Source organism: Osmerus mordax, chromosome 26 (genome assembly GCF_038355195.1).
Source record: "Osmerus mordax isolate fOsmMor3 chromosome 26, fOsmMor3.pri, whole genome shotgun sequence".
Classification (NCBI taxonomy): Eukaryota; Metazoa; Chordata; class Actinopteri; order Osmeriformes; family Osmeridae; genus Osmerus; species Osmerus mordax.
In genome coordinates, this window is record NC_090075.1 from 1,778,434 (window position 1) to 1,800,394 (window position 21,961).

The 21,961-nt window shown below is 51.9% G+C and overlaps 1 protein-coding gene across 1 annotated transcript; it reads left to right on the forward strand.

The window, feature by feature from the left end:
• The first annotated feature begins 488 nt into the window (after window positions 1-488).
• Window positions 489-18,943, forward strand: qsox1 (quiescin Q6 sulfhydryl oxidase 1). Its single transcript, XM_067229792.1, has 12 exons — window positions 489-783; window positions 1,906-2,006; window positions 2,866-2,914; window positions 3,263-3,365; window positions 3,906-3,996; window positions 4,239-4,384; window positions 5,981-6,115; window positions 6,202-6,331; window positions 11,169-11,291; window positions 12,063-12,201; window positions 13,142-13,318; window positions 16,836-18,943. The coding sequence occupies exons 1-12, from the start codon at window positions 489-491 to the stop codon at window positions 17,777-17,779; spliced, it is 2,433 nt and encodes an 810-aa protein (XP_067085893.1). The 3' UTR covers window positions 17,780-18,943.
• The last annotated feature ends 3,018 nt before the right edge of the window (window positions 18,944-21,961 follow it).

The window sequence follows — 21,961 nt, forward strand, 5'->3', positions numbered from 1 at the left end:
CCTGGTGCTGTTTGGATTACAGGTCATACTGTTCGTATCACATGAGACTCTCAGACCTGGACCCCACGAATTTTTACAGAACATCGCCATGTATTCATGTCTGTGTACAGACAGTTCAAAGAATGTATCCACGTAATCTTAAATAGATTGGACCATACATACAGGCCTACACGTACATCAGATACATAAGGAAAACAGAAAGATTGCATAGAGGAATACATGTGACCTACACTAATTTAGGCTAATTGATTGACAACAATGAATTAATTGCAAAGTTCGTCTTGTGTCAAGTCAGCTGAAACTGATGACTAAATGATGAATGACGCGGTTCAGGAATGCTAGCCATGCAATTTTTCGCAAGAAGCGAGTTGGATCAAGGGGGTGGGAACTGAGTGCAAAAACCAACAGAGGAAAAACTTTGTATCACTTGACTGATACAGGGGTTGCCTTGCACAGAGTTGACTGGCTGTCAGAAAAAAAACACGAAGATGGCGCGGCGCTACAGCCGTGCCACGTCCTGGCGTACTGGAAATACTCTATCAACAAATGCCAGACAATTGCTAATTCTAACGATATTGGTTTATACCGGGATACTTTCTCCATTTACCGCGGAAGCCGGACTGTACACCGCGTCGGATCAGATCGTTATATTAACTACGGAAAATGCAGATACCGTTTTGTTCAACTCCACAGCCGCAATGGTTGTTGAGTTCTACGCCTCTTGGTGCGGACATTGTATTGGGTTTTCTCCAGTATACAAAAGTCTTGCAAGAGATATCAAAGGTATGTATATTCATGCTGATCGTCTGTAATATTAGATGGTTAAGCACAGTTGAAAATAACTTATGTTTACACAGTTGTGTGGAGGCTTATGGCTAAGGTTTAGACAGAATAACAGGATCATTTAAATTCATATAAATGCATGCTTTAATAACCGTACAAAATGTTTTTACATACATCATTAGGCTTGCATGATCCTTTATTCAGTAGCTTTGCAGTTACACAGTCTACCAGATAATAGATAATAGCAATTTGCACTATTATAACTGAGAAAACAAAAGCACAACTTGTTTTTGGAGAGCCCCAGTTTGCCAGTTGTATCCCACAGAGCATGTCTGCTTATTGGAGCATATGATCTGATTTAACTGAGTTCACATTCTGATCCCTCCACCCTCAATAACATAATATTCTGCTGTTCTAAACACCATATTCCCGATTGTTCTGGAATGTCAACAGAAAACAGAACACACTGTCTCTCAGTTCTATGTACTGGATTCTAGAAAAACCACCACTAACTTTAGGGATCCTAGTGATCTTCAAATTCCCAATTTGTCCTAAACGGTCAACTACAGCTGGTTTGGACTGGTCGGGGTTAGCGGGCACTATAGTCCTGCTAGCTGGATGTGAACACTGGGCTCTGTCATGGTGAGTTGACAGGATGTCTCCTTGGCTGTTGCCCTACATACAGAGATGCGGTCGATGCATTTCACCCCTGTAGTTTAAACAGAGAGGACCAGCTGTTTCTGGCTGCCTGTCTGAAACTAATCTAACCTTCTTGGTCAGAACTCACCTGAACAGCCGTGGTTTCACAGACACAGTAGCCTACGGTACAATCAATGACTGTATCACTCCATCCTACTTTGCCAAATGCAAATTAAATTCCTTTACTGTCAGTCAAACGATTGGAACTGCACAGGCAGAGTTCTTACCTCAAGAGTAAATTAAACATACCAAACACACACAGGCATGTATAAACATGGTGTTTATCCATCCAGCCATCAAAAGCACCTGGAGATCTTCCAATTAAGGTGCTGTTTGTGTTTCAGGTCTTGGAAGATCTTGTACTTACTGTAAGTCGCTCTGGATAAGAGCGTCTGCTAAATGACTAAATGTAAATGTCTGCAGAGTGGAAGCCTGCGGTGGACCTGGGGGCTATCGACTGTGCAGAGGAGCAGAGCAGGAAAATTTGCACCAACTTTGGCATCAAGGGCTATCCCACACTCAAGGTTGGCATCAAGGGCTATCCCACACTCAAGGTTGGCATCAAGGGCTATCCCACACTCAAGGTTGGCTCACGGAAACCTTTTTACAGAGCCACCGGCCACCCTAATTTGTTCATATGGCACTTGCATCATCATTTTCTCCTCCTTCTGTGACTTTCCTGAGTCTGCCCAGCTGATATGCTGGTCCTGGTTTGTTCACACAGGTGTAGCATGAGCAGAGATGGACAGATTAGAAGCATGGCATTTATCGGATCATCTCAGTTCCTCTTTGTGGCTCAGCTTATGCAGCGAATGACTGTGTGTGTGTGTGTGTGTGACCCAACTCTCCTCCAAACTCTTGTTACTGTCTGCCTGTCTGTCTGCCTGTCTGTCTGTCTGTCTGTCTGTGTCTCTGTGTCTGTCTGCCTGTCTCCCTCCCTCTGTCTGATGAGTGGTCAGTGAAAGGGCTCCTTCTGTCTGAGGGCACCATGGACCTCCAACATCTGCAGATGATTTAAAGGAGGAAGTTGTTGTGGGGGAGGGGAGGGGGCATTTAACTAAAACCACTTCACTTGGCTCCCTTTCAAGTTTATATGAATGTCACCTGATATTTTCATCCCTCTCCTTCTTCCCCCTCTCTCTCCATCCCACTGCCATCTCTTTCTCCCTTTCCTTCTCTCTCTCTTTCTCCCTCTCTGTCTCTCTCTTTCTCCCTTTCCTCCTCTCTCTCTCTCTCTCTCTCTCTCTCTCTCTCTCCCCTCCCTCTCTCTCTCTCCCCCTCCCTCTCTCTCTCTCTCTCTCTCTCCTCTCTCTCTCTCTCTCTCTCTCTCTCTCTCTCTCTCTCTCTCTCTCTCTCTCTCTCTCTCTCTCTCTCTCTCCACAGTTCTTCCATGCATATGGCACAAGTGACTCCAAGGGACAGTCTTTCAGAGGTAAACTGTCTCACCAGGTGACGATGCCCGAAGCGCAGGCAGGCAGCACTGTGTGTGTCCGTGCTCTGATTGTTCTGGCCTTGTTTATCTCGATAGAAACACTGTTAGACGTTGTAACTATTCACAAGTCCCTTCGATTCTCCCTGTCAAAACACGGAGTCATCATCTAGCATGAGTCACAGCTGGGATGTGAGATGCCACCCAGGCACACGTCTAACTGTCGCAATAAGTGATCAGGCTGGTTGACTACCGAATTGTCTGTTCATCCAGTCATCCCGTCCATCCTGTTTTGCGTTTAGTGCTATATGAAGGCTTGTTTGTTCACGCTTCGACTCCTGTGTTGTTCAGGGTTCCCACGCGATGTGAAGGGGCTCCGGCAGAACATCATAGAGAAGATGGAGAACCACCAGGAACCCTGGCCCCCCGCCTGCCCCCCTCTGGAGCCTGCCAGGTACGGCCACATCCGCGCACACACACACACACACTATAGACACACGAACACAATACTCACACACATACTATTGACACACCCATATACAACCGTTTCCCCTCAACAGGTTTCTCCTTTATTATTTTATTCTATTGTTAAACGACTTGACACAGGAAGGAAGACGGATGTGAACTTGAATGTGAAGCTGAAACTGGTTCCTCTTTTGAAAAAATGAAAACAGTTCGGATCATGTTTCTCTTCCTGTTCTGATGAAAATAACTTTTTGTCGTTCGCAAATGCATGCGTGTGATTGGGCCAAAACACTATAAATTGTAGATACAGAATCTTGGTGTGTTCTGTGCCTAAAATAATGACTGATAACATTCTTAGGTTTGACTTGGAGCCTTGTGTGAGAAACGCTCAACCTGTGTGTATCCTGCCATCCCTCCCTCCCTCCCTCCCTCCCTCCCTCCCTCCCTCCCTCCCTCCCTCCCTCCCTCCCTCCCTCCCTCCCTCCCCTCCCTCCCTCCCTCCCTCCCCTCCCTCCCCATCCCTGAGCAGCCTAGCGGAGATTGACAGTTTCTTTGAGAGCAACTCTGTGCAGCACCTGGCCCTGATCTTCGAGGCCTCTAACTCCTACGTGGGCCGAGAGGTAGGAGATGGTCGTCACATTCCACCCTGCATGTTTCTCCGAGGGGGAGGAGAGGGGGGGGGGGGGGAGGGGGGGTGGAGAGGAATGTGTCCTTCACCAGTCCATGGGGAATGCGGTAAAACAGAGTTTTCAATCAAACCTCCAGAGATAAAGTTAGACTTGCACATGGACCACCACCCAGGACGCTGTGACACAGCTTGTGTATTCACAGTTTTTCATATGTGTGTGTGTGTGTGTTGCAGGTGACCCTGGACCTGCTCCAGTATGACAACATAGCAGTGCGCAGGGTGCTGAGTACTGAGGAGGTCCTAGTGAGCCGTCTGGAGGTGACAGACTTCCCCTCCTGCTTCCTGTACTACCCTGGAGGAAACCACACCCGGCTCAGAGTGTAAGTACTAAGAATAATTACAATCATAATCATAATAGTCATCATAATAATAATATATTTTATTTGTAATGTGGCTTTCTTGCATTCAAAGTCCTACAGTGCAGTGAAAAGTAAAAGTTCTGATCATAAAACATAATATATAATAACAATAAGAGTAGACACAATTAACAACTAAATTGTGTGATACTCCAGAGTATATACGATAAAATCCACTTCATACTTAACGAGATCAACCCTGATGACTATAGAATATCATGATCCACCCTCCCAGCACGCAATCGTTTCTTGGGGGGGGTAAACAAATCCAAATGAACACTTCCTCTATGGTTTAATATGCAGCACTTGTGCAGTAAATAGTGTGCTCCATTATATATCAGGATGTCCTCTTGCTGCTTTTAAACGTGTGAAGGGCTAATGGGTCCAGAACATCAGACTGCCAGTCATCCTCCCAGTCTCATAAAGCCGTCTCGTGGATCCCTCTCCCACTGGATTCATCAGCTGTTTTCCGACGGCTTTGTTTGGCTGATTTCAATAACTTGGCACACACCAGGAATCTTTTTAGTTTGACAAAATGCAAAAAGAGAATGATTTATGGGTGATTTATATATTTACCCCCACTCCCCTCCTCCTTTCATCCGCTAGGCCAGGGTAGGGGAGGGAGGGAGGGAGGTGGAGGGGAGAGGAGGTGGAAGGGGAGGTTTTTTAATTCTTGCACGAAGACAATGACGCTGAGGTCTCCTGCGGTTTACCTGCCAAACGGCCCCGGCGGCGCCGGGCTGCGACAGATGGTCGCCCATCATCGCTGCACGTCTGATTGATCCTGGGAGAGGAGGGCCCGCATCCGTCATGTGAATGTACAAGCGTGTGTGTGTGTGTGTCCCAGGTGAATACTATCCTTCCTACGACGCGTGCTTCTGGGCTCCAGGGACCCCCAGGATTAATAGCCCCCCGTCCCCCATCACTGTCCCACCTATCCCCCCTTCCTCGTCAGGTGGAACTCCCTGCCAGGGCTGGAAGGGAGCATTTTTCTTCTTCTCTCTGTCCTTCCTTCTCTCCTCTACATCTCTTCTTCTTCCTCATCCAGTCCTCCTCTTCCTCCTTCTGATGTCCTCCTCTCTCACCTGCTCATGATGATCTATGATGCGGCTAGGAGAGCGAGCGAGGGAGGGAGGGAGGGAGAGGGGGAAGGAGGGAGGGAGGCGGGGAGGGAGGGAGGGAGGGGATGACAGGGAGAGTGGTAATTTATTTGTTCCATTGCCAGGGTTATCAGAGGGCTGAATGAACAGAGATGCTATCTCTCTCTCTCTCCCTCCCTGTCTCCCTCCTTTCTTTCTCTCCTTTTCTCTCCCTTTCATCTGCCTCACCATCTGCTCATCTCAGGAGAGGAGGTGTGTGTGTGTGTGCACCCATGTGCACCCATGTGTGTGTGTGTGTGTGAGAGACAGATACAGGGAGAGATAAACACCTGTGTCTTCTTGGGTTGTCTAGATGTGGTGTTTGCTTGTGTGGGCTCTCTGGATTAGTTTGTTTTTGCTCCAGGTTAGGAAGTGGAGCGTCACTGGGAGCTGGTTAACCTGTCTGCCTCGTTCCCTGCAGGCAGAACGAGGCCCGCACCTTCTACTCCTACGCCCTCCAGAGGCTCCCCGGGGTAGTGCGGACAGGGAAGCCCCGCCCCCTCACCTCTGACCTCCTCGGGAACACCACAGACGAGCAGTGGAGAGTCTTTAACAGGTAGAACCTGCTCTACTCTCCTTTCCTCTCCTCATTGTTTTAATCTGTTGGAGTCAACCTGTGTGTGTGTGTGTGTGTGTGTGCAGATCCAGGGTGTACATGGCAGACCTGGAGTCGACTCTTCACTTCTCCCTCCGCGTGGAGCTGGCATCCCACCCAATCCTCCGCGGAGACGCACTGAGCGCGCTCAGACGCTACGTCTCAGTCCTCGCCAAGGTGAGACGAGGACATGACCAGGGGGGCATGACCCGGGGGGGGGGGGGGGGTGCGGCTTCACCCTGCACCAACCCCAAACACCACCCCCTCTCCTTCAGTGCATCATCACACACTGCTTCGAGATCTGTAGTTGCAGTTACACGATCACACCACCAGAGGGAGATGGAGACAGTATTTTTATCCTCAGCCTGTTGGTCGTTCAGTGTTGGATGACACTGACACCTCCTTCTGAGAGGTGTTTAGCTGCATGCTTGTTATGATATAAACACAGCTGATTCTGTGCGTGTGCAAATTTAGCTTTGGCTCGTTATCGTAGCGTGTCTGCCTCCGGGGGGCCCTCGAAACACTGGGCCCCCTGGGGCCCCTTGGTTCACTGGGCCCCCTGGGGCCCCTTGGTTCACTGGGCCCCCTGGGGCCCCTTGGTTCACTGGGCCCCCTGGGGCCCCTTGGTTCACTGGCCCCCCTGGGGCCCCTTGGTTCACTGGGCCCCCTGGGGCCCCTTGGTTCACTGGCCCCCCTGGGGCCCCTTGGTTCACTGGCCCCCCTGGGGCCCCTTGGTTCACTGGCCCCCCTGGGGCCCCTTGGTTCACTGGGCCCCCTGGGGCCCCTTGGTTCACTGGCCCCCCTGGGGCCCCTTGGTTCACTGGGCCCCCTGGGGCCCCTTGGTTCACTGGGCCCCCTGGGGCCCCTTGGTTCACTGGGCCCCCTGGGGCCCCTTGGTTCACTGGGCCCCCTGGGGCCCCTTGGTTCACTGGGCCCCCTGGGGCCCCTTGGTTCACTGGGCCCCCTGGGGCCCCTTGGTTCACTGGCCCCCCTGGGGCCCCTTGGTTCACTGGCCCCCCTGGGGCCCCTTGGTTCACTGGCCCCCCTGGGGCCCCTTGGTTCACTGGCCCCCCTGGGGCCCCTTGGTTCACTGGCCCCCCTGGGGCCCCTTGGTTCACTGGCCCCCCTGGGGCCCCTTGGTTCACTGGCCCCCCTGGGGCCCCTTGGTTCACTGGCCCCCCTGGGGCCCCTGGAAGCGTGGACGCGTGGCCTCCCTCTGGCCCCGCCCCTCCTCGTCCCGTGCCAGGAGTGTGGCAGGGGGGCTGGTGAGGCGTGGAGACGATGACCTCACTGTCGACCTGCCTCTGTGTGATTATGTCCCCCCTCTCCAGGGAGGCGTTTCAGCCAGAGTGTGTGTGTGTGTGTGTGTGGGTGTGTGGGTGTGTGTGTGTGGGTGTGTGGGTGTGTTTATGGGTTTGTGTATCAGTGTGCTTGTGTTTGTGAGCAGGGGAGAGATTGGGGGGGTCCCTGCCATTCATTGTGTGTGTGTGTGTGTGTGCGTGTGTGTGTGTGTGTGTGTGTGTGTGTGTGTGTGTGTGTGAGGAAGGGAGAGAGAAGGGGGAGTACCTGCCACCCATTGTGTGTGTGTGTGTGACAGGGGGTGGAGTAGGTACTTGGGCCCCACATTAACTCCAGTTAGTTTTGTCGATGCCTCGGAGGACCTGGCGGCCCTCCAGCCTGTCCCCTGGCAGCGAGTGGCCTGACCTGCAGGAGCAGGCTCATTCTGACAGCATCTGATCATCACACTGCCCACTTCCTAACAAAACTCTCTGCCAACTGTTATGAGTCTTGATTGGTTAAAAGCGTGCGAAAACCAGGGACAGAATAAGTCATTTGTTTACCTCACTAGCCACAAGTGCAACACCCAAGAATAGTATTGAATGTTTATCTGTGTGGATGTGCTCTTGACTGCAAATACAGTGTAGTGTCACAACCAAATGACTCATCTAATCGGAATACTACCCCGGGCATTCTGATGACACAATGGTGATCGACGGCAACACCTTGGAGATAGAATAATGGAACACTTTATCACCACGCCGACACATTCCTCCACACACACTGTGTGTTCCAGAACATTCTCTTCGGAACACTGTCATGGTTGTTGCTGCTGTTGTTGTTTTTCCTCAGTCGCCGTTTAAGATGAGTTGTAAACACTTGTGTTTTTGTTATTCCTAGGAGAGGTGGCTACACAATATTTCTAGATTTGCTGTTGTCGTGCCAAGCTTGAATCCGGATTTATGAGTTCTGTACATGAATATTAGGATAAAAAAAATGATAATCTTAGATCTTGGAAGGCATGTGAGCATTACAGCCATTAGGAGGGGGGAGGGGGGGCTTAGAGATTAGTCCTCTGTCCTGCTTTTCATGAAAGAACCTCCCACTCGGACAAGGGGAATAAAACAAGGAATTAGGGAGGCTTGTCTTCAGATCCTCCTGCCTCTTTTCCTCCCCTGTGGTGAGGGGTGCAGAGCTGGGGCACTGAGTCACCCTGCTGACACATCTCTCTGCTGGGAGGCCTGCAGGAGCCACAGCTAGCTGGGGTGTGCGTGAGGGGGTTAGCATGTGGGGGTTGGGGGAGGGGGGGGGAACTCTCTGATACTTTTAAACAGTCTATTGGTCCCTGAGGTGGGATTTACAAAGGGTTTCTTCGCGTGTGTGGGGAGGGGTGAGGTGGGGGTGGAGGGAGGGAGGGAGGGAGGGGGGGTGGACAGCGACAGATGCCCTCTCTTTCTGTGAGTCTCTCCGGAGGGGGCTGTGGTTTCTCAAGTGCTGATACTAATCGGATCACACATGACATATTGCCAGGGTGAAGTGGATTGTCATGGCCTAAAGAAGAGGGTGGGGGATGGGGGGGGGGGGGGTCCGGTGGGTGAGGAGAGGGACAGGGGGGGGGGGGAGAGAGAGTTTGGGGGGGGGGGGGGTACAGGGTTGATACAGAAGCAGGAAGGGTCAGTTGGGTAGGTAAAGACCTCGTTTGGGCCCGTGTATTTTTCAGTTCTGTGGCGTTGTGGACGTTCTGGGGCGTTGTGGACGTTCTGGGGCGTTGTGGACGTTCTGTGGCATTGTGGACGTTCTGGGGCGTTGTGGACGTTCTGGGGCGTTGTGGACGTTCTGGGGCGTTGTGGACGTTCTGGGGCGTTGTGGACGTTCTGGGGCGTTGTGGACGTTCTGGGGCGTTGTGGACGTTCTGGGGCGTTGTGGACGTTCTGGGGCGTTGTGGACGTTCTGTGGCGTTGTGGACGTTCTGGGGCGTTGTGGACGTCTGATGAGCAGAGACACAGAGCCGCTCAGGAGAGTGTGATAACACCAGGGCTGCTTGGCCTTCGTGTTGACCAGAGACCATTATTCTGCTCTCCTGGGTTCATCTCCTCTCCTCGCATCTGTTCATGGGAGCTAATGAGCTTTTCTGACCGGTTAGAGACGAGGGTGAGGGCTGGGCAGGAGCCAGATAAACTGGTTAGGGTTAGCCTCAGAGGCTGGGAGGAGCTCTGGGTCTTTAACACTCCACCTGCAGTGGTTGTACACGGGCATCTGTGTGCCTGTCTCACTGGAGGTTGGAGGCTGTGAGGGCTAGGCCAAGGTCCAGGACTGGGAGGCTGGGGTTTGGGGTCTCCAGGAAATCCCCTGGAGATCCTGTTAGAGAGTGTTGAATGGAGGATTGAAGACCAAACATTAGCTGGTTGGCTGGCTGGCTGTGTGGATGGAACAGATGGTTGTGGCTAAATTGAAAAGGCGCAGCAAATACAAATCAAAGATAGGAGCTCCTCTGGGATGATTTGACCCCCCCTTCACACGCACTTACTCTTACACACACACACACGGAGTAAACACACACACACACATACAGAGCCAACACAGACGCATACTGCAAGAACACAAACACGCTCAAAACACACGTGTAATATGTAGCTACCTCACTTGGCTCAAGTTGACTTGAGCGCAAAAACAGGATGAAATCGGTTAAACCACTTTTAAAGGATCATAATTATTTCTTGAAGTCCATTATCCTCCCCCCCCAACCCACGTGACGAATCGTTGTACGTTCGGAACGCAATGCAGTTCAGAGAGAGTAATAACCGTTCGTGACTAAACTCTCTCAAACGTCTGTCAACAGAAGGGGGGGGGGGGGGGGGGGGGCAGGGGGGGCTTGCGGTTAGCTTGAGTGGTTGCCGTGGCAGCAGAGTATTTATTTGCTTCTTGTGTGCCGCCGTCAGGGGTGAAACCTCCATAAGACTGAACCTCACCCCCAATGTACTGTAGGTGCAGCTTCCCAGCACACACATTAGACTAAGCCCTGTAAGACACACCACCCTGTCAACAAGCTCCTGGCTGCTCTTACGGACCAGCTTAGTGCTTGAACTTGGTTCCAGGGCACAGACACACAAAAAAGACGTTCAACTGGAAGAGAAGGGTCTATTGAGGAATTTCTGTTGGGTTAACTGGGTTTGGGCAAAGTGGCTGGTTCATTGTGTCTGTGAGGGGCCTGGTCCAGGGTTACTGCCTGTCTGTTTGAGGCTCAGTCAGGACAGGAAGTCAGGCCGTTCTATTGTCAGCTGACTATTGTTCTCCACCTTGCGTCTAATGTGTCTCTAATGCCCGCCTGTGTTCTCCTGAGGCACTGCTGTCACCACCGGCCTCGCCAGGATTAACCGTCTCCCACAATGCCTTGCTGTTGGTTACCGTGTCGTGTTCCTCTCACACGCCACGTTACCCTGACGACGGTAGGGGTTGATTGGTGAAGGTTTGCGGGCTCCGCCCCTGGGCGCTGTCCGTGGGCCTACCTGGTGGTTGGAGGACGATGGGGTTCAAGACAGAGATATATACACCAGACAAGATGTACCTGTGTTTGTGGTCAAACTGTCCATCGGTCTTTATGAATATATGTCGATGGAATGTGTTCTCTTGAAGACCAATCGCAGACATTGTGTAGCATTGAAGGGGAACAGGAAGCATTCATGACGGGGAAAATGATGATGATGATGAAGACTCCCCCCTCTCTCTCCTGTGTCAGTACTTCCCAGGACGCCCCGTGGTGAAGAATCTGCTGACGGCTGTGGACTCGTGGCTGCAGGCTCAGAGCCAATCAGAGATCTCGTACAGCGATCTGAGGGACGTCTTGGACAACACTGCGGAGGTGAGAGGTCCGCCTGGAAATAAACCCACCAATCAGAATAGTCATGCCTACCACAACCACCAATCAGAACTGCCGTGCCCACTCAGAACAGTCACGCCCAGGTCAACCACAAAACCGGAATAATCTTTCTGAGCACAACCCACCAATCAGATTAATCTTGCCCAGGTCAACCACCAATCAGAATAATCTTGGCATTTTACGATTGTGTACACCGAGACACGTGACTGTTGGACAGCCAGATAGATTGGACTCTTTCAAACAAAAACTAATCTTCAAAATGTTTTCTAATCATGTCCTGATGGTGTGAATACAACTGTGTCTGGTGCAGTACCAACACAGTGATGATTAGAGCAACATGAAATGGATCAAGGCACATTTCACTGCAGTAAGTCATGGTGGCCCAAACTCTACTCAGTCCTGCTGTTCCTGCATGGGAGCCTGTATGTCCACAGATTGGTCCATTCACTTAGTGACATCATTAACTTTTAGCCTGTAGAATCAATGGATCAATAGATCAATGAGTAGCAATGAACCAACTCCGCCCCAGAGGAAATAGCCTCTACACATACACACACACACACACATTCTCACACACACAAAATCTTTACTATTGATGTGTGAGTAACTCTGTCAGTCAGAGACTGCAATCCTGTGGGTTAGTGGGGGGATCCACCACGTAGATTGAGACCCTTCAAACCAGGGACTGTTATGTGCTGTTCTTCTAATCTGTGTGTGTGTGTGTGTCTTCGTGTGTGTGTGTGTGTGTGCCAGGTCCCTGATGCAGCTCTGCCTGAAGGGCAGAACTGGGTGGGCTGCCAGGGCTCCAAGCCCCACCTCAGACGCTACCCCTGTGGGGTGTGGACCCTCTTCCACGTCCTCACTGTCCAGGCCAAGAGCTCTGCCAGCACAGGTACACACACTTAGCACACACACACAGGCCTAGCACACACACACAGGTACACACACTTAGCACACACACACAGGCCTAGCACACACACACGGGTACACACACCTAGCACACACACACGGGTACACACACCTAGCGCACACACACAGGTACACACACACACCTAGCACACAAACCAGCAGCTGAAGCGATGTGTAAAATGGGCTTTTTGTAGATTAGTGGAATGTGAGGGGTTAGTAGAAGGGTCTCCTGGCCTGGTGAGGTTAATCTGTGGGCTTATAAGGTGGGGGGTCACATGACCTGCAGATGGAAGACCAGGGGTGTCCATCTGGACCCTAACGGAGACACAGACCTCTGGATTAGCCCCCGTCACACACACACACACACACTCAGACGATATACTGTATATACACACAAACAGACATATGGGTAGACGCGCACACATCCGTCACAAAGACCCACAGACGCCCCGCAGGCACACGGCCACCGGCCGGGCCGAGGGAGCAGGATTTAGGGGGAGAGGGAGAGGGAGAGGAGGGGTTTAACCACAACAACAACCTGCAGACCACAGAGGATCAGACTGGTTGTCCTCATGTGCCCCACCCCCCCCCCTCGCTTCACACACGGGGTCAGCTAAACACACCCTGACTCCTGCCCCACTTAACCGTGGGAACTGCCTCACACACACACACACACACACACACCTAATTACACATACAGACGTGCCAGATTGCACAGGCATGTACACACCCACACTGATACAAAAGAACACAACAAACACACATACACTTTGTCATGTTGAGGTGTATCGCTGATCTCACGGTGACATTGTAGGTCTGTCGTTGTATTAATATCCTGATCTAACGGCGTTCTCATCACCAACACACTGGCACGAACAGCAGAGGTGAAGGTGAGGTGATCCTGTTGTGCTGTTCCCCTCCAGAACCCCTGGAGGTGCTGCAGGCCATGCGGGGCTACGTGCACAGCTTTTTCGGATGCAGGGAGTGCGCCACCCACTTCGAGGCCATGGCCCAGGACAGCCTGTCTCAGGTGGACTCCGCCTCCACCGCAGTCCTCTGGCTCTGGTCACGCCACAACCACGTCAACAACCGACTGGCAGGTTTGTGGAGGACTTGGGTTCACTTACACACACACACATACACAAGTTGTGTGTGTGTGTGTGTGTGTGTGTGTGTGTGTGTGTGTGTGCGTGCGTGCGTGCGTGTGTGTGTGCGTGTGTGCGTGTGTGCCCACACATGCTGCATTACCACTTCAGTAACAGACTGGCAGCTTTCACAGTGTTTTACAGAAGAACCCACAGACTGGACTTCCAGTCAAACAGGAACTCGCCATGAGGAACACTCCTCTAGTGATGTTTCACCAGAATTGAACGCTTCCTCTACCCCCCCCACACCCTCACTCAGGTCCTCTCTACCCCCCCTCCCCCCCACACCCTCACTCAGGTCCTCTCTGCCACCCCTCGCCTCCTGAGGGTCCCCGTTCTGTAAATCCCTGTAATACAAGAGCACAGTACTGCACAAGCCATGTTTAAGCTAGACACGTTTCCCCCCCCTCCCTCCTTCCCCCCTCTCTCCCTCCCTCCGGCCTCACCCCTCCCTCTGCCTCCCCCCAGCTCCCCCAGCTCACCTTGTGTGACGTCCTGCTCTCCAGGATAAGCCTTCCTGACAGGAAACTGAGAGTCTGTGTGCTAGGTGTTAAACTCTAGCCTCAGTCCAGACCACAACAGCCTCACCATGGACAGCCCAGCCTAGCCCAGTCTAGGCTAGCCCAGGCCAGTCTAGCCCAGCCCATCATCACCCAGCCCAGTCAAGCTTAAGAGGGAAACACCACTTTATAGGCATGTAAACACTCCTCATCTTGATGCACGTTTAACTCAAGTTAAGTCCTCCCCCAGGAAACCCCTGTGGTCTCTTATGTTCCCTCCTTCTGTCCCTGCCAGGTCCGTCCTCTCCTCCTAACGGGACGTGATTAGACACATGGCCGCTATTGACATTAACATAAACATTAACACCTCACTTTGTTCAATCACTTTGTGTAGTTTCCTCCCCAAACATCCCCCTCCATTCAGTCTCAGCGACAGCCTTTCTGTCCTGTATAGGGGGCCAGAAGGACGTGTGCCCCCCCCTCCCCCCCCGGGACTCCCTCTGGATCCCTCAAGTCCCCAGACACCTCCCCCCTATTAGTCCCGTCCCGTCCCCCCCCCGCCTCCCTCCCTTTAGTCCTCTCCAGACCTCCCTCTCTCCCGGTCTCCAGGGAGTCATTGCCTCGACTTGACAAGTGATATGGCAACAATCTCCCAGGGTGGGGATCACAGAGACACACACACACACACCCCTCACACACACACACACACACACACTCTCCGACCCCCTCACCCCACTCCACCGGCCGCAATTCCCAAGATGCCCCTATGGCAGCAGGTGGCACACGCCGCCATGTCCTCAGCATCACGCCACACACACTCTCCTGCCCCCCTCCCCCCCCCTCATCCTCCCCTCTGGTCCTTGGAGGTGTAATCCCTCCTTACCAGGGCAGGTCAAGACGGTGGCGTGGGGTGCTGGTTTATGGAGGCGCAGGGGGGGAGGCGCAGGGGGGAGGCGCAGGGGGGAGGCGCAGGGGGGAGGCGCAGGGGGGAGGCGCAGGGGGGAGGCGCAGGGGGGAGGCGCAGGGGGGAGGCGCAGGGGGGAGGCGCAGGGGGGAGGCGCAGGGGGGAGGCGCAGGGGGGAGGCGCAGGGGGGAGGCGCAGGGGGGAGGCGCAGGGGGGAGGCGCTGGCTGGTTAGGGGCAGGTCGAGGGCTGGATCAGGGAGGAGGGCGGGGGCGCCGATGAGTAGCAGGGTCTGCCCCCCCCACCCTCACAGCTTCTCATTCGAGTCTTCCCCAGGGGAAACAAACTCCTCCCTCCCCCTCCCCCCGCCCCTGTCTCCCCCTCCCCCTCCCTGTCCTGTCCTAAAGTGGGGCTCTTTAGCAGTCGTCCCCGACCTCTTTTCAGAGGCAGCCACCCGTGAAACGGGACCTATTTGTAAAGCAGCCGCTCAATTAATTTAGCTGGCAACAAAGAGGCCCCAGGGGCACGGCTGTGTCTGGCGTTAGCGTAGCCTAGCGTAGCCTAGCCTACTGCCCCAGCCTATGGTGTGGGGTTGATTCGCGTTAGCTTTTAGCGTCATTGCTAGCGGCAGGCTGGCCCTGTTGCCACCAGTCAACAGGCAGGACTCTGGGGTGGGGGGGGAAGAGACACAAGTCTGCAGACACACAACACAGCTGCTGGAGGGTTTCAGTTTGAGCTGCCCGGCTGCTCCTTAGATAACTACACACTCCCAAGCACAGGAATACGCTGCCTATCGTTAGTCTCTAGAACAAATTCAACATGCACAACAGCGATACTACGATGTATATTAGGTTATTTTCCCAGTGGCTGTTTTCGGGGGCCTGCATTAGTAGGCTTGGTGCAGCCCAGCTTGGTTGTGTATCCTTTCAAGCTGATCAACAGTCTCGGTGACGAGGGGGCCAGTTCCACACACAGAACAATACATATTTATACGTGATGAATATGTATGCAGAGCAGAGACGCCTCCTTGACAGACCATTGTAGCGATATCAATATGGCGGCCGCTATGGCTAAAGTCACCTCTGACTGGAATGAGGCATTGACAAGCTTTGTGCGTGTGGTTGTGTGTGTGGGTGTGTGTGTAAGAAAGCTGTCATAAGGTGCTGAAATGTATAAAGGCCTTCCAGTTTCCAGCAGCACATAGTAAACTTGATGTATCTCTTATGTAAAGTGCTGTATGCAGAGTACATACCCACATGCATATGACTGAGATTAATCTGCGAAGGGAGAGAGAGACAGGGGAGGCTGGAGAGAGGGGGGAGGAGAGGAGAGGGGGAGGCTGGAGAGGGGGAGGCTGGAGGGAGGGGGGAGGAGAGGGGGAGGCTGGAGGGAGAGGGAGGGCGGAAGGGAGGGAGGGATGTAAATTGACAGAGCTGTGAAGTGACAGACCTGCCTTAGGTCTACCTCTCCTCCACTCCAGCACAGATGCCACAAGCAATTTATTAGCAGATGCGTCCGTTTTGTGTGTGTGTGTGTGTGTGTGTCAGAGGGGGGTTACTGAGAAAAGAAAACATGTAAAGTCCAAAAAAAAGAAAAAGTCTAATTCATTAGATGGAGAGCCCCCTTTTGAGGTGTCTGCTTTCATATTCAATTTGGAGATTGGGCTGTCTGTTCAGGGGTGTGGAGGTCTGGGAGGCCTGGAGGTCTGGTAGAGGTGTGTGTGTGTGTGTTTGTGTGTGTGGTTGTAGCTGTCCGTTTCAAACACATCTATTACCTCCCCCCCCCCCCCCCCCCCCCCCCCGGGATGTCCCTGTAGGCCATTGATCATTGTTAGATCCTGTCATGCGCACGCACGCACACACACACACACACACACTCTGCATAATTCACAAACCTGGACACACACAGGCACACAAACATGGGCACTCACGTATGTAAATACACACACACAGGCTTCTCTTTACTTAATTAACAAAATTCGACGAAAACATTTCTTAACTATGAAACACAATTCTTCACTTTCTGTACAGAGAGTTCTCCTCCCATCCTAACCCTGCCTGTCTGTCACAGGAGCCGGGAGCGAGGACCCACTCTTCCCCAAAACCCAGTGGCCGACCCCAGACATGTGCCCTGCCTGCCACGGGGTGAAGAGGGGCGGGGAGCACGCCTGGAAGCCGGCTGAGGTCCTCTCCTTCCTCCTCTCCTACTTCTCCTCTGAGCGCCTCCTCCCAGACCACCTGGAGGAGGAGAGCCGGCTGCTGGCCCAGCAGAAGGAGCAGCGGGAGGCGCGACGGCAGGAGCAGGAGGTCCGGAGAGGGGCAGAGAGGAGAGCCAGGGAGGCCTCCTTCACCCAGCCCCAGGAGGAGGAGGAGGACGAGGAGGAGGAGGCGCAGGAGGACCCGGCGGACGAGGAGGCAGGGGAGGGTGGAGGTACCTTGGAGCCGGCTCCTTGGGTGAAGCCGGAGGCGGTGGCGGAGGAGGAGGGGGTGGTGGAGGGGGGGAGGCCGTCCCGCCAGCGCGGGGCCCGCAGCAGGCCCAGCGTTGTGGGGATGAAGTTACGGGAGCCTCAGGAAGACATCGTGGACCTGGACTCCTTTGTCAACCAGCACTACAAGGCCAAGGCTCTCCGTGTCGCCGCCGCCGTCTCCGCCCACGTCAAACGCCGCAGCCTGCAGAGGAGGGAGGACTCTGTCCTGGGGTTGGGGCTAGAGGCGGGGCCTGATCTCCCGGGGGCGGAATCGGTGGATTTGGGGGCGGGGCAATACAAGAGGCTGCAGAAGCGCGGTCTGACAAGCCAGTACAGGGGCTCAGAGGAGGAGGGCGTCGCAGTGGTGCAGTTATACCCCCATGACCCTAGGGGGCGCTGGATGAACGTGCTGAGTGTGGGCTTCTCAGGACTGGACATCAGCCTTTGTGTGATTCTTTACTTCCTCTCGTCCATGTGCCTGCTGGGCATGTTCCTTTTCTTCAAGATGCGCCCGCGGTTCCGGCGGGTCAAGGTGGCGCAGCCCTGAGGCACGGCTTGTTCAACGGCGGGGGACTGCACCGCCTGGCATCCTGGGTTGGGTTTGGGATCAGTTACGTCAACAAACCATCACAAAGTGTTGCACATCTCCTGTTTAAAAAGTAAAAATCTGAAGTCGAACTAATAAAAGGTTCTGATATCCTTTCTCCAGTTAGCAGGTATGGAACGACAAACCGTTTATTTTGTCATGACAACGAAACTGATCTGGACTCGCACCCGTTTCCCAACCTGCTCACGGAATCCCCCGTCAGGGTCAAGCTAACAGTTCACCTCCCAACTCAGCTCGCCTCCGGAGCCTCCGTTTGATCCCATGTAATTAACTATCATTGTTATGCTTCTCTGCTTAATTTGACCACTTATGAAGGATGAATGATTGGAGTGGAGTGGTAATCTCCTGATTCTGAGCAGACCTGGGTCAATTACTTATTATTTTTTAAATACTTAATTTAGGTCATTATTCATTTGATCCATCTTAAACAAGCGGACCTGTCCTATAACTACAAACTGCGTGGAAAGCCCATCCTAAACTCTGAAAGAGCTTTTAAATTCTGAAAGAGCTTTTAAATGATTTTAGGACATTGATTTATGTAATTGACCTGGGTCTTATTTAGTGTGATAAAAAAAAGTGTGATATTTATTTTGATTATTTTGCCGATGTAATGCTATACAATGTTCTTTTTTTTTTATCACATTACTCTATAACATTTGTGACTGAAAAGTTCTCAGTGTCGACTTGTTTTTCAAGTTTGAGATATATCCAATATTGTTGAACCTTCAGCCAACCAGTGGCTTTTTCCCAACAAGAACTGTCTTGCTTGAGTACTGCACCCACACTTGCAAGTGATTCTCGTATGACAAATGATGTGCCTTGAAATACATTCTGGATTAACTGGATATGTTAATTGATTAGATACAGATTGTTACCAAATATGAGCTATGTGATTTCACAGCTGGCTAGACTAGCTCTTGGCCAGACATTTGTGTTTGGGTAGTGAAAACGTAATTGGGGCCTGCTTGGGATCTCTTTAAATGCCCAATAGAATCCGTGGCAAAGTAGATCACCCAGAATTTCAAGTTAGCAAGATTTGCGTTTGGCCTGGTGTCGATTTAAATTAAGCTAACACAACTCACTAACTCTCAAGCAAATTCTCATCTCAATCAATAAAATTATTTTTGCTAAGACTTCCTCTTCCTGTTTTTCTTCAGGGGATCAACAACACTGGTTTGTTTTGTAGTTCTGGAGGGAAGTTGTTTGAATTGTCTGTTTGAAAGATGTTTACACGCAGCCTAAACTAAGCTGATCTCTTGATCAACAAGACGATCTGTAACATGCTCTGGTGTGAAATCTTACAATCCCCACTTGGTTTAATATTCATGGCTTTTCAGGAAGAACGGATGTCTCTATTGTTGTTTTGTTGCGATCAAGGTGGTGGTGGGGGGGGGGGGTGTAAGGAGCTGTGTTGATGATGGGGGGGGGGGGGGTTGTGGAGGGTGGAGGAGGGGGGGTCGGCCATGAGGTTGAAGGAAAAAGCCTGTTGCCATCTGCTCTGTAGCGCTAGCTAAATCCTAACAATTTCATTGGGATTATAGCAAGTGAGTAATCCAGCTTTCCTTTGGGCTGGGGGAGATTACCCCAGAGGATTAGCTGCCTGCAGATAATAAACTTTATTAAAACGCAATCGGCTTTCAGAGCCTCTTCTCTCTTCACACACTTGCAGGTGGACTGCTGGGAGCATGAAGGCTGGAGGGAGGAAGAGGGGGAGAGGGAGAGGGAGAGGGAGAGGAAGAGGGGAATAGCGAGAGGGAGAGGGAGAGGGACAGGGAGAGGGAGAGAGGGTGTCTTTGAGGGATAGATGAAGGGGTTTTTAGTAGTTGCGGATTACTTGACCAGCTGAAGGACTAAATGCTTGATCTTGAGCTTTGTGTTTCCTGGAACGTCGGTGCACCTCCACCCGGGTCCACACACACACACACACACACACACACACACACACACACACACACACACACACACAATCCCCCTCCCCATTTTCACATTGGTTGATAAGTGGACAGCACAGAAGCAGTAGCTTGTGTGTGTGTGTGTGTGTGGTGATGGTTTCCTGACACAAACAGAGAGTGATTAATGACGGCCACACTGAAGGAGAGACACAGAGCAGTGGAGAGGCGGGATTCTCAGACTGAATCAAAGCTCTCAGAAACCCTGGACCGTCCCCTATGGCACTTTATGATTTGTAGGATGAACTAGAGAACAGCAGGGTTTGTCACGCAGAAATTTTGTTGTTTCAGTTGTTTGGTGAGGGGCGGAATTCAAATTCCTGCTTTCCATGCGTTATCTGGTGTGATTAATTACCAGATAGATTTATCTTCGATTAAATACTTTATCTTGTCAGTGTGATAGTGGACTTAGGCACACGAAACAGACACACATACACACACACGTTAACTTCAAACACTTGTCTCATCACTTGGTCTGTTTCGCCTTAGTCTTAATCTCCTTCATCTCCTTAATTCACCTTACAGGTAAGTCATTTGTTTACATGTGCAGCTCTGTAATGGGACTCGGAGAGAGATGGAGCGATGACTGGCGACCTAGCGACCCCGAGGTGTCCTGAGCCCAGCCCAGTCCTGCATATTACAAGGCTCGAGATGAATAACGGCTAATGGGGAAGTTGGCGGTGTCGGGGCATCTGTCTGAGGTGATGCCAAGCCGAGGTGGAACAGTTCACATAGAGGACAGCAGTTGTGTAATCCCAGCCTCCCTAGCCTGCAAGACATCACGCATCGATCTGGATGGGGCTGGGATAGTGGAGTCAGGTGGCTGAGCGGTGAGGGAGTCGGGCTAGTAATCCGAAGGTTGCCAGTTCGATTCCCGGCCGAGTCAAATGACGTTGTGTCCTTGGGCAAGGCACTTCACCCTACTTGCCTCGGGGGGAATGTCCCTGTACTTACTGTAAGTCGCTCTGGATAAGAGCGTCTGCTAAATGACTAAAATGTAAAAAAATGTAAATGTAAAATGGATAGCAACTAAATTATTACATATCTTTTCAATTGGACTTATTCCGTCGATTTGTGAGTGTCTGGGTTTAAACCTGTGTCGAGACTAATTATGTTTGGGTTTGTTTTTGGTTCGTTTTTTTTACAATTAGACCAAGAATACTTATCGTTGTGTCACAAGCAAGGGTTTGAATTACTGTAGAGCCCCTGCCTGGTTGAACCAGACAGTAATATCCTGGAAGCACAAAATTCAAGGGTAGCAACCTCTCCTATGCCCTAGTGTGGTCTGCTATAAATTACACAATTCACAGTTTTATGGTGCTTTCCCTCACTTGTTCTGTGCCTGGTCTGTTTACAACCCGTCCTCCAGGCCTGATATTAAAATTCAGGAAAGGTTGGATGCATTTCTCCGTCATCTCTCTCTCTGTCTGACTTTAACAATACCATAAAGCTCTCTGGCTGAAGAAGACTGGAGAGAGAGGAATAACGAGGGAATGAATAAATAAAAAAAAAGGAGAGAAAAAAAAGTTAATGTATGATATTTCCAGCACATCTGTTTACTTCACCCTCGGTTTTTACATGGAGCCCCCCCCCCCCCTTCACACACACTCACACACACCGTTCTATAGAAGGAGTCAAGCAGGGTCACATTCATCTCATTTTACTGCCGTGACTACAGCTCTACCCTCCCCACCACCCCTCCCACCACATTGGCATCTGTCCTAGGAAACATCTCCCTCACGCCTCCCTCACCCTCTCCTCCCTTAGTGTCTCCCCCTCTTCCTACATCTCCTCACCCTCGTCCTATCTCACCCTCCCCTCCCATCTCTCCCTCTCCTCCTGCTACTCCTCCACTCATTCTCTCTTTCCCTCCCCTTTCGTTCTAAACTTATTTCCTTCTCCCCCCCAGCCTGGTCACCCTCCCCCCTCCCACCCCCCTCTTCTCCACAAGGCATCTTCACCCTCCATTCCCTCCTCATCATCACCCTGCCTCACCCATCCTAACCCTCCAATCTCTTTTCACCTTTTCCTCCCTCACATCACCTCTGGCCTCTTCAGAGCCTGCTGGAGACAGGAAGCCTGATAGAGGTGGAGGTAGGAGGGGGTGGGGTGGAGGTGGGTATGCTTTGACTGTCAGAAGCGGCCCTCCAATGTCACAAACGGCGACTGGCTG

What these genes read in the sequence shown, in the direction of transcription:
- qsox1 (XM_067229792.1), top strand. Translation starts at nt 489, where the DNA reads ATGGCGCGGCGCTACAGCCGTGCCACGTCCTGGCGTACTGGAAATACT. An exon ending in AGGGCTATCCCACACTCAAG is followed by an intron (nt 2,007 to 2,865) that starts GTTGGCATCAAG and finishes CTCTCTCCACAG; the next exon opens with TTCTTCCATGCATATGGCAC. An exon ending in ACTCCTACGTGGGCCGAGAG is followed by an intron (nt 3,997 to 4,238) that starts GTAGGAGATGGT and finishes TGTGTGTTGCAG; the next exon opens with GTGACCCTGGACCTGCTCCA.